Genomic DNA, 12500 nt, shown 5'->3' on the forward strand with positions numbered 1-12500 from the left:
ACTCCAAATGAATGATAAAAGAGTCATCCAGTCCTACATTTTTCACACGTGGTTTGCTTGAAGTCTACTGTTTCCTTTATTAATATGCCTACATGGTAACCAGAAAAAACTTAATCTGACCTTTAGTGTTCATAGGCTGCATTTAAAACTTAATACCTGCTGCTGCCATCAGCTCTACTGTCCCCCTCGGTATTCTCCATACCTAGAATAGACTAAACCAAAGTATCTTGTTTCTTTAATTCTAAGAGGCCATCAATTGTGAGCTATATCTTAACAGCTTTTTTGAAGGAAATACAAATACATCATTAAATGTACATGTCAATTGTAAATGCATTTGAGTTTTAGAAATAGTAAACTGAATAAAAATGTGTCCTTAAATCAAGAAAATGTGGCACTTGGCCCTATGATGACTATGACTATGACTATGACTCAGAACCACTGATTCTTTATTCTAGTTCGTGGTAGGATCCACATAACTCCATCCCTTCTCTGTTGTTTAGCATTTATAGTTGGTACCATACAAATTGCTTCTTAAAGCAAAACTGTACTGAATTACGTGTGTGTGTGCGTGTGTGTGTGTGTGTGTGTGTGTGTGTATACCTTGTTTTCATATTTAGATTTTAATTTCCTAAAACTCTCCACAATATTAAATATATTTCTGGGTATATATTAAAGATTTTATAAGGACTCCTTGAGACCCTCTACATGAAAAGTTCAAATTAAATATTAAAATATTTCAGCCTATTGACTAAAGATAGGAATGAAGCTAACTATGAATGTATTGTCTAGATGGATTTTATATTCTTTAAAGGTAGCATATTTTCTTTTAGTAAAAAATGTTACAGTACACTTCCTTTGGGTGTACTAGTAAAAAAGCTATAAATGGAGCTGGAAGAACTGATTTGGAGTTCTTTGCCTTGACTTGGTTGTAGCTACTTCCAAGAAGAGCCTATTCTGAAGAATGAGGTCACTTAGCACAGCGAGTAGGGACATCCTGCAGCTTTGGATTAATGCTATGTGGCCACATTAATAAGTGACAGATGAAGGTCCCTAACATAATTAAGGAGCAATTGTAGATACATTGCTCTCCTCTAGGCAGAACAAAACCAAACAGGTTGCTCAGTCTAGAAACAGGGAACATGGTTAAAAATGTCACTGATGCCTTTCTTGATCATACTCCACATAGTTCTCTCTGGCCTTCATTCTTTTGCACATGTTGTTTTCTCTACCTAAGTTGTCTTTCCTGCCTTCTCCAACTTATACTTACTCTTCAAGACCAGTTCAGAAGTTCTGCTTCTCCAAAGGCTCTAGGTCCCTGCTTTCAGCTCCCCGAGTGGGAACCCATGCAACAAGGGAACATACCTTGTTCACCTTTATACCCCCTAGTTTGCCTTAGGTGTATTATGCCTAATACATATAGCACTAAAGCCCCCAGAGAACCTGAGTTTTGTTCAACCCCATTTGTGAAGTCTTATCTTACTTTTTTAACAGATACGTTTCATAGCAAACAATGCTGATTGCAGATAACAGGCATATTGTTATCACATGTGTATGAGAACATTCACACAAGAGCAGCAAGGGGGAGTAACTGCAGGAGGGAACTGTACAGAGAAGTGGGCAGTGGCTATTTGAAACCACTGGGAAAGGGTGGTCAGTTGACGTTGTCCTTGAAAACATGGCAGTCTCCAGAGAACATCCTAAATAATACAGAGGTGATATGCAAATTGACCATCACTCCAACACACAAGATGACCGCCCTCATGTGGTCAAAGATGGCTGCCACAAGATGTCTGGCAGGTGAGGGCAGTTAGGGGTGACCAGGCCAGCAGGCGAGGGCAGTTAGGGATGACCAGGCTGGCAGGGGAGGACAGTTAGGGGTGACCAGGCCTGCGTGGGGCGACCAGGCCGGCAGGGGGGTAAGTGAGGGATGACCAAACGACTGAACAAACAGGCTGTGTGGGGTGACCAGGCCAGCAGGGGGGTTAGTGAGGGATGACCAAATGACTGAACAGCAGGCTGTGTGGGGCAACCAGGCTGGCAGGGGTGATAGTGAGGGACAACCAAACTACTGAACAGCAGGCTGCATGGGGCAACCAGGCCGGCAGGGGGGGCAGTTGGGGGCAACCAGGCCAGCAGGAGGGACAGTTGGGGGTGACCAGGCTGACTTGGGGGGCCAGTTAGGAGTGAACAGGCCAGCAGATGGGGGCAGTTGGGGGTGACTAGGCTAGCTGGTTGGGGCAGTAAGAGGCAACCAGGCTGGCGGGAGGGCAGTTAGGGGGGACCAGGCGGGCAGGGGAAGGCAGTTAGGGGCAGTCGAGCCGAAAGGGGAGGACAGCTAGGGGCAGTCGGGCCGGCAGGGAAGCAGTTAGGCGTCTATCAGGCTGGCAGGGGAGTGGTTAGGGGGTGATCAGGCTGGCAGGCAGAAGCAGTTAGGGGCAATCAGGCAGGCAGGCAGGTGAGCAGTTGGGAGCCAGCAGTCCTGGATTGTGAGAGGGATGTCCGACAGCCCGTTTAGGCCCGATCCCAATGGGCCTAACACATACTAAGCACTCAATGATAATTTTAAAAATAGTATCAATAAATAATTATTGAAATTAACTGAATCTTGTTTTATAAAACAGTTTCATAAATATATTTTCCTGATATTTACTGCACCATATTAAACTTAATCACATTAAATAAGTGGCCATAAAAATAATGTCACTTTTTAAAGATATATGCAATCAAACTTATGGGATAAACACTATGATGGAGCCCACAACCCAGGCATGTGCCCTGACCAGGAATTGAACCATGACTTCCTGGTTCATAGGTTGATGCTCAACCACTGAGCCACACCAGTCAGGCAATGTTTTAATTTTACATAAAAGAGTTGCTTACATTTAGTCAGTGTTTCTCTTATGCCAAGCATAGTTCTAAGCACTCTGAATGTATTACATCACAACCACAAAAAACCTATAAAACAGGTACTATTGTATTCATTTCACAGAGAAGGAAACTGATCTCAGCAATCTATAATAATAAAAGTGTAATATGCTAATTAGAATGGACAGCCAAACGATCTTCCAGACATCCTTCTAGACCAGCAGTTCTCAACCTGTGGGTCGCGACCCCTTTGGGGGTCGAACGACCCTTTCACAGGGGTCGCCTAAGACCATCGGAAAACACATATATAATTACATATTGTTTTTGTGATTAATCACTATGCTTTAATTATGTTCAATTTGTAACAATGAAATTGGGGGTCACCACAACATGAGGAACTGTATTAAAGGGTCGTGGCATTAGGAAGGTTGAGAACCACTGTTCTAGACGAAGCTGTGGCTGTGAGGGCCGAGCCCCTTGCACAGATTTCATGCATCGGGCCTCTAGTTAAGTAATAAATAATTACTCGGCTGTTGGGAAAGTCATTTATTTCTGTGTGGTATATTCTTTACTTTGGTAATGGTCTGTACTAATGAACTAAAATCCATTGGTTTACATCTGTGAATAATCATATAAGATTTTATTGGGAGGTATTTTTGTATGTGGGATGGGATTGTATTTTAAGAAAAGAGAATACCATCTTATGTAATCTTTCTTTTTGTAAAACTTGATGAATTGCCTAACTTTTAAGTTTGGGGAATAGATCAAAATAAACACATCAGGAAAGAAAGGTAAGGAGCTATTTCAGAATCTCTAAGGAAAGTTTGAATGAGATGAGTCTATCTTGATAATGAAAGGGGTCTTTATTTGCATTTGTTGATGGTGGCGAGGGGACTGAAGTGTTCTCTTTTTTCTCTGCAGGGCTGGTTGATTTGTGAGGAGCCAACCTGTCGAAATCGAATTCGGCACCTTCCCCTTCAGTTTTCCCGAAATGGACCTCTTTGCCAAGTCTGCATGAAAGCTACACTTCGACCAGAGGTAAAGGTGGTATAAATGATGCTAAAGAACTGTGTGTGTGTGTGTGTGTGTGTGTGTGTGTGTGTGTGTGTGTGTTTGTAGGGGGTTGGGGGTTGTGTTTGTCCATTCCTTAGCTCTGGGAAGTAGATATTTGGAGTTTGCTGGGTACAGACACCCTACTACCATACACATATTTTTTAAATATTCAGACTTCAAAAAGATATGCTTTTTTCTTCACTTCGTAGCAATACTGTATTTATAGCTAAAAGAGAAACTAATTCTCATATGGGTTACTCAGATTTCTTTGGTCGCCACTTGATAATTACAAAGAAGAGGTACCATTTCTTTGCAGAAACTGCTGTTACCTTTGGACTAGATCAGAACCCTTTTTGTAAGTACCAGAAAACCTCCCAAACCGGTACCCTACAGGGTTTATTTGTATGGGCTTCCATTGTTTCTAAGTAGCAGCATAGATCAGTGGTTCTCAAGCCTTTTCTCTGCCTTAATACATGTACCTGAGGTATAAGGCAGACTATCATTAGCGGCTCTCAACTGGGGAGCACATGGTCTGGAACGATCTTCCTGGTAATTTCCTTTGAGCATCATCCAAGCACCATTTCCCAAACTGTGGGGAGAAGAATGTTTGGGGGTCTTGCATGCAAAGAGCGTTTTGTAATCAACTACATCTAGCAAACTCTGGACTAGCCAAAGTTAAACAAGCTTATTGCAGATTCTCAGAGCCTATAAAATGGTCATGTGTAGTCTGTGTAGTCTGTCTCGCCTAACAGGACTGTAATGCCTCACTTTCCACATTGGTCTGGCCAGAGGATTTGTAAGGATTTTGGTGAGAAGAGAGAGAGAATCAGAAACCTGTTACGTATTTACTTATTTTTTAACACAGAGGCAGGGTTCTTTAAGCAACTTTTAACTTCAAATCTTTTCACTTAAAATGGTTGATCCACAGGCTAGTTTTACCGAATTATTTAAGATGATATATTGTCTTTTCACAAAATTTAGCAAGAAGTCAGAAACTACAAATGGCTACAGCCATTGTTGTATATTCCCTTGTTTTGCTTATCCGTATGTATGTTTTACGTATTTTCAGTCATAATGAAAATGTGCTTTTGTATTATCTTTTGTCAAGCATCTGTCTGTATTGCTACTTAATTTTCAGTACCAGAAATTTTAAATGCAAAATTTCTTTCCCTCTCATTGGGCATGTTAGGCTACTTTCACTTTGTCTTTACTAGAAAACTGTGACAAATATTTTCCTACTTAAGTTATTTTTTGTTGTTATTTGAGATATTTCTTTAGGATAAATTCTTATCAATAGTATACATCAAAATACATAAATACAATAGGGTCATGATTTGTATTGCCAGATCCCAACTTAGACTATAACCAGTTTTTACCACCACCGTTGCAGCATTTGAACATTATTATTCACTTATACTAAACTAATTTGATATGTATAAATGTTCCTTCCCTAATTTTGTAGATCTTCCATAATTAACAAAGTAGAGTGTAGGTTTTCTAAAAATACAGAACACAAAGTGAGAATTAGCTGTTGCAGCAAATTCTTTTTACGTCAGCCTCATGGCAAGACTTGCATCAGCAGGTGCAGAAAGAAAACAAGAGTGTATCAATTTAGTGTGAGTCATCAGTCCAATTGCAGACTCCAGGGGAATCACCTTGCTTCAAGAACCCATGCTGCCTTTGAGCCTTTAACATCTAGATCATCAAGTGAAGTTCAGTGAGAATTGAATTACTTCTTAGAAAGTCAACCAGTTTTATGATTGCATTCTTGGTGAAAGAAAGTAAAAGGAAAGTGTACAGCTAGCAGATCAGTAACCTTTCAGTACACGCTGATGATGTTCCTGGTAGGTTGATGATGTTATTGGTGAGTGGTTTCATACATCTGGTTTTCTTTGATCATTTATTATCCTTTTTAAATGAGCGAACCGACGGGCATTTTGAAATAATTTCTTTCGCTTCATATTCTTGTCCTCAAAACGGTGGCATTTTGGGCAGGCATTTATCAAAGTTATCAGCTACTCTGCCCAGAGAGAAGCTTTTATAGCTTAGCTTCTTGGGTCATATTGCAGCTCAGAACATGACCCTTGGGAATAGCTGGAGGTTCATAGCATCCTGGTTGGTGATACTGCCCTTAGCTGTTCCTCACAGGGACCTGGAGAGTGGGACTAAGTCTATTCTTCTGCAGTTCATTTTGAGTTGCTAGTGATGAGTGGGGAATTTCTTACTTCTATTTATGAGGTTCCTAGGCTTTCCTAGAAGGAGGAAAAAGCTACATCTTTCCTCATTTAACAGCATCAATAGGTTTTGTGACTTTAAGCAAAATGATGTATAATGAAACCAGTTTTACATAGGCTGATATAAATAAGAGTTAATTTCCTATGACATCTCACCAATGTTATAACAAAACAACATTATTCGAGGACCTGCTAATAGTTCTAGAGAAGTTCCAAAATCAATGGTATGATGGATAGGGTCATTATAATTATCATAGGGCTTTCCATCGTGTTAATTTTGCAGGATTGTGCTTATCTGGTTTTTAAGTTCTGGGTTGCTGTGTCTCAATCATATTTTACTTTCATTTAAAAATTATTTATTGAACACCTGTATCCGAGCACTTTGCTGGGTGCTAGGGACATATCAAATGAACAGGGCATGTCCTTATTTATGAAGCTAGTTTAACATTACCTAAATTATATAAAATTGATTATCTGTGAGCAAAAATAGGCATTTGTAAATATCCATTTGGACAAAAGCACTGCTTTCCTAATGTTTGACTAGTGGGGACTTTAAACACGTTCAAGGTTGATGGTAAAGCACTTGCCTCTTACTGTGCCAGTCTCATCCTCACATAATAAATCTACTCTCATTTAGTCCTGGGTTGCAGTTTGCTTGAGTACTTTCCAGAATTGACTTGGAATATGAAAACTGGCTCTTCTTCCAGCTCATGTTGCCAGAGTTATGAGAAGAAAGCTGGGGCAATTTTGTTCCCAGGGTTTCAGATGTGTCTCTCTTCTGAGATACCTTTTTTTAAAAAAAATCAGTAAAGTTTTCTTAGGTTCATGGGAATTTAACAGTATGCAAATTGCTGCTTATTAAAAATATATTCTCTGGGTATTCGCTGCTACATAGGAAGTCCAAATAAATACAGGAATAAAAACTTCGAGGACTGCATAAGTTCCTAAGTGAATAGAACCCTTTTCCACACTGGTGATAGAGACGGGACTTACCTGGACAGAGAATAAATATCTTAGTATCTCCTTATTTTAGGGACATGGTTTTGACTCCTTAAGGTGACCAAATCTGTATGGCTATGAGCTGAACCCACAGTGTATTCTGTGTTATATAATTCATCAAAAATAAAGCGTAAGTTTTGTTTTGTTTTCATTATAGAACTAGGATTTTAAACCAAGTTAAAGTTTTTCTCACTAACATTTCTATCTTTGACGAGATGAGAAACCATCTACATGAGTGAGACACCCTGGGCCATCCATGGTAGAAATAATTTGTGAAATTGTACAGCCCCTGGGGCAGGAGCACTGTGGTAGAGCCTTTTAGTCAGGTTTTCATTCAACTAAATTTCTTGAAGGCCACTTATGAGGAAAGCAGTAAAATGACTTAGAATCCTACTTTGGGATAACTCTAGTGTTTTTCACATTATCCTCAGTTATAAAGCTTTGAAAAATTTTATAATGGAATATGTGTACCATACTGGACTTTGGCCTTCAAGGGAGAATTTAAATGATGAACTTATAATCATTGTGTGTTACAGTTTCAAAATGGCTATGGTTGAATGAATTGTTGATTTGATAAGTCACTTAGGAACACTGAGAATGTTGTCAAGCCACCTGGGAGAGTGTTTTGTTTCGGCATAAAATGAAAATAGAAAAATAATTGTGATCTCTTAAGGTAGTAATCATGAGTTGTGCAGCCAGAGAACCTTAGAACCATGATGGAAAGTCTTCAACATTTGTATCTAGTAATTAGTTACCCTTCAGTAGACTCTCAGTGTTTACCATGAAGGGTCCTTTGGATCTCTGTTGTGATTTTAATGTGCTTGTTCTTTGATGCAGAAATTGCTAAATTCTACATACAGCTTCTCTTACCACAAAGCAGATGCTAGCCTTCTTTTAAGTTTTTCATCCCTTTTTATTGAAATGAAATTCACATAATGTAAAATGAACCATTTTGAAGTGAATAATGCAGTGCCATTTAGTACATTCACAATGTTGTGCGACCACCACCTCTAGTTCCAAAACATTTTCATCACCCCCAAAGAAATCCCTACACCCATTAGGAATCATATAATATGCTAGAGGCCTGGTGCATGAAAATTTGTGCACTGGGGGGGTTGGTCCCTCAGCATGGCCTGCACCCTCTTGCAGTCTGGGAACTCTTGGGGAGTGTCCACCTGCCGGCCTAGGCCTTCGTGGGGGGGGGGTCTCTCAGCCAGGTCTGTGCCCTCTCACAGTCTCGGACCCCTCTGGGAATGTCCACCTGCGGGGGGGGGGTCAGGCCTAAGCTGGCAGTCAGACATCCCCTCTGGCAACCCAGGAGCCCTCGGGGGATGCTCAACTGCCGAGGAGGCAGGAGAGGCTTCCACCACCACCGCTGCACTCGCAGCTGTCAGCCCAGCTTGTGGGTGAGCAGAGCTCCCCCTGTGGGAGCGTACTGACCACCAGGGGGCAGCTCCTGCATTGAGTGTCTGCCCCTTGTTGGTCAGTGCGCATCATAGCAACTGGTCGTTCCGCCGTTGGGGTCAATTTGCATATTACCCTTTTATTATATAGGATGACCTTTTGTGTGTGGTTTCTTTCAACTTGCACAATGTTTCTGAGGTTCTGCCATGCGTCAGTATTTCATTGCTTTTTATGGCTGGAAAATGGTCCATTGCATAGAGATACCATCATGTGCTTATCTAGTCATCCACTGATGGGTTTCTTCTTTCAATATACTTTCAAAGTTTATTTTCTTTTTCACTAGCTAGATAGGTCCTACATTTGGCCTAAATGTGTGTCCTTTGACTCACTCATTGCTCCTAGTTCAACTGAATGGATTGATCATTTGCCTTCAGTAAGCACTTATTCAGCATCTACTGTTTTCCTATTTTATGAGAGCCTTTAAGACAGTGAAAGTGGCTATCCTCCTGAGCCTGTCCCTGCTAGGCCCAATATTCCTAAGTCTTCAGACATTTTTCTAGTACTCTGCTTTTCAGAATAATGATCTTGGTCCCTCAGCATGGCCTGCACCCTCTTGCAGTCTGGGAACTCTTGGGGAGTGTCCACCTGCCGGCCTAGGCCTGCTCTCTGGGGGGGGGGGGGGGGGCATCAGGCCTAAGCTGGCAGTCAGACATCCCCTCTGGCAACCCAGGAGCCCTCGGGGGATGCTCAACTGCCGAGGAGGCAGGAGAGGCTTCCACCACCACCGCTGCACTCGCAGCTGTCAGCCCAGCTTGTGGGTGAGCAGAGCTCCCCCTGTGGGAGCGTACTGACCACCAGGGGGCAGCTCCTGCATTGAGTGTCTGCCCCTTGTTGGTCAGTGCGCATCATAGCAACTGGTCGTTCCGCCGTTGGGGTCAATTTGCATATTACCCTTTTATTATATAGGATGACCTTTTGTGTGTGGTTTCTTTCAACTTGCACAATGTTTCTGAGGTTCTGCCATGCGTCAGTATTTCATTGCTTTTTATGGCTGGAAAATGGTCCATTGCATAGAGATACCATCATGTGCTTATCTAGTCATCCACTGATGGGTTTCTTCTTTCAATATACTTTCAAAGTTTATTTTCTTTTTCACTAGCTAGATAGGTCCTACATTTGGCCTAAATGTGTGTCCTTTGACTCACTCATTGCTCCTAGTTCAACTGAATGGATTGATCATTTGCCTTCAGTAAGCACTTATTCAGCATCTACTGTTTTCCTATTTTATGAGAGCCTTTAAGACAGTGAAAGTGGCTATCCTCCTGAGCCTGTCCCTGCTAGGCCCAATATTCCTAAGTCTTCAGACATTTTTCTAGTACTCTGCTTTTCAGAATAATGATCCCAATCTAGTGTTCCTTTCCCAATAAAGTGAGGAACCCAGAACTGCAGGCTACACTTCAGCTGCCCTCACTGGCACTGGTACAGAGCAGAACAATCCTGCTGCTGCCAACTTTTCTAGGTAGCCAATTTCTGTGAAGTCTATTTAGGGTTGCGTTAACTTTCTCGGCGTCTATATTCACAATGTTGATTCATTTTGAGCCTTCTGTATACTAAAAGCACATAATATTTTTTGCACATGCAACCTCTGGTCCATGCCTTGTCAGGAGTTTTGAGAGCCAAGTGATTTATTTAGACTTAAGTCTAGGACTCCATTAGTAGTGTATTAGTTTCCTAGGGCTGCTGTAACAAAGTACCACAAACCAGATAGCTTAAAACAACAAAAATTTATTGTTTTAACAGTTCTGGAAGCTAGTTAGAAGTCTGAAATCCAGGTATTGGCAAGGCATTCTCCCTCTGAAATCTATAGGAGAGAATCCTCCCTTGCCTCTTTTTCTAGTGTCTGGTAATCCTTGGCATTCCTTGGCCTACAGAGATGCATCACTGTAGTTTCTGCGTCTGTAGTCACGTGGCCATCTTTTCCCTGTGTGTGTCTGTATCTTTTCTTCTTCTTAGGATACCAATCATATTGGGTCAAGGGCCCAGCCTAATCCAGTATGATCTCATCTTAACCTGATTTTATCTACCAAGTTCTTATTTCCAAATAAGGCCACATTCACAGGTATTGGGGGTTAGGACTTCAACACACCTTATTAGGGATATAATTCAACCCATAACAGACAGGTATTGTACTGAACTGAAGGAATTAGAGACCAAAAGTAACAGCAGCTTAAATAGAATGGACATTCAGTTCTCTATCCAAGAAACAATACTGTATCATGTGACAGAAATCCAGGTGTGGGCTGTTGAGGATTGCTATAGCTCCACAGCATCATCAGGGGCATAAGCTTCTGCCCTTCTCCATCATTGGCAATGCCAGGCTTCTAACCTCAAGATCACAACATGGTCCAAGGTGGCTGCACAAACTCCTTCAAACCATCACAGGCTACAAGATGGAAAAAAAGCTGAAGGGTCAAGCAGTGGTTCTCAACCTTCCTAATGCCGCAACCCTTTAATACAGTTCCTCATGTTGTGGTGACCCCCAACCATAAAATTATTTTCGTTGCTACTTCATAACTGTAATTTTGCTACTGTTATGACTCATAATGTAAATATCTGATATGCAGGATGTATTTTCATTGTTCGCGACCCACGGGTTGAGAACCGCTGGAGGATACACCTCCCAGCCATGTCAATTCTTTGAGCAACCTTCCTGGAAGTTCCACCCAACACTCCGGCTTACATTTCAGGGGCCGGAAATTATTCACATGGACAGAATCATCTTTGCTTCTAGTTTATCATTCTCCACAAGGAGTCTCTCTCAAAGGGGAAATCACAACAATACTGATTGGATGTTGATGGTCTCATGGTTTTGTGACTGGTTTGGCCCCTGGAATGAGAAATCATGGGGTCTGTTTCCTTGAACAATCTAATATTTTAAGCAGCATATTTAAAAATGTGCTTGCTCCTACTCATTTTACCCCAGAAGCCAGTTGCTTAAGGAGATGGGTCATAAAATTTTTTAAAATATGGTTTTGGTAACTGGCCAGGAGACAGTGTGTAAGTCTCTGTGTAATGACTGTGGCCAAAGAATCTTGACTAACAGTGGGAGTGATAAGTCAGGGCCATAATAATAAATCATGGAATGTGATAGGATTTATTGATAGATGGATCGATGTTAACTAATTAGAACATAAAAATAATTATTAAACTAGGCACCTAAAAGAAACAAGAGGTGACTTAATATTTAAAATTATGTTTTTGGGGGAGTTTCAATTGATTTTTAGAGATAAGGGAAGGGAGAGAGAGAGAGAGAGAGAAACATTGATTTGTTGTTCCACTTATTTATGCATTCATTGGTTGCTTCTTGTATGTGTCCTGACCAGGGATCGAACCCGAAACCTTGGCATATCGGGATGGTGCTCTAACCAACTGAGCTACCCAGCCAGGGCAATATTTAAAATTATGTATGGGTTTTTTACTCAACTATACTAGAAAAAAACAAGAAATCACAAAGAACCAGACCCTGCCTTTCATAGGCCTCTACTCTATTGGAGATAAGGACATACACACCCCACACTCTGAAGGGAGAGAGAGGCAGCCAGAGCTTTGTGATGATGATGCTCCCTAATCAGTAAGGTAGGAACAGTAGCAGGGAGATAAGGAGTCCTCATTAGACCAAAGCAGTGATTCTCAGCTGGGGTGATTTTACTTCCTGGAGGACATTTTAGTTGTCACAACTTGATGGGTGGTGGTGAGCGCTACTGGCATCTAGTGGGTGGAGGCCAGGGATACTGCTAAACATCTTACAGTGCACAGGGCAGCCCCACAACAATAAGTAGTGCCAAGGCCAAGAACCCCCAGCCAGACCAGAGCAATGAGTGGATCTAGTCCGAATGCCCCAGGAGTGGAATTTGAAGGCAGGTAGAAAAGGTTGTTTTGAAGAGG

At 41.5% G+C, this 12500-nt stretch overlaps 1 protein-coding gene across 2 annotated transcripts in view; it reads left to right on the forward strand.

Moving 5' to 3' along the window:
- Positions 1-12500, forward strand: part of POLA1 (polymerase (DNA directed), alpha 1, catalytic subunit) — a 314757-nt gene that overhangs the window by 192883 nt on the left and 109374 nt on the right. For both annotated transcript variants that reach the window (XM_014536066.1, XM_005861768.2), the window contains exon 35: positions 3787-3903. In XM_014536066.1, coding sequence (XP_014391552.1) covers positions 3787-3903 — 117 coding nt within the window. The remainder of the gene's footprint in view (positions 1-3786; positions 3904-12500) is intronic.

This window comes from Myotis brandtii, unplaced genomic scaffold (genome assembly GCF_000412655.1).
Source record: "Myotis brandtii unplaced genomic scaffold, ASM41265v1 scaffold156, whole genome shotgun sequence".
NCBI lineage: Eukaryota > Metazoa > Chordata > Mammalia > Chiroptera > Vespertilionidae > Myotis > Myotis brandtii.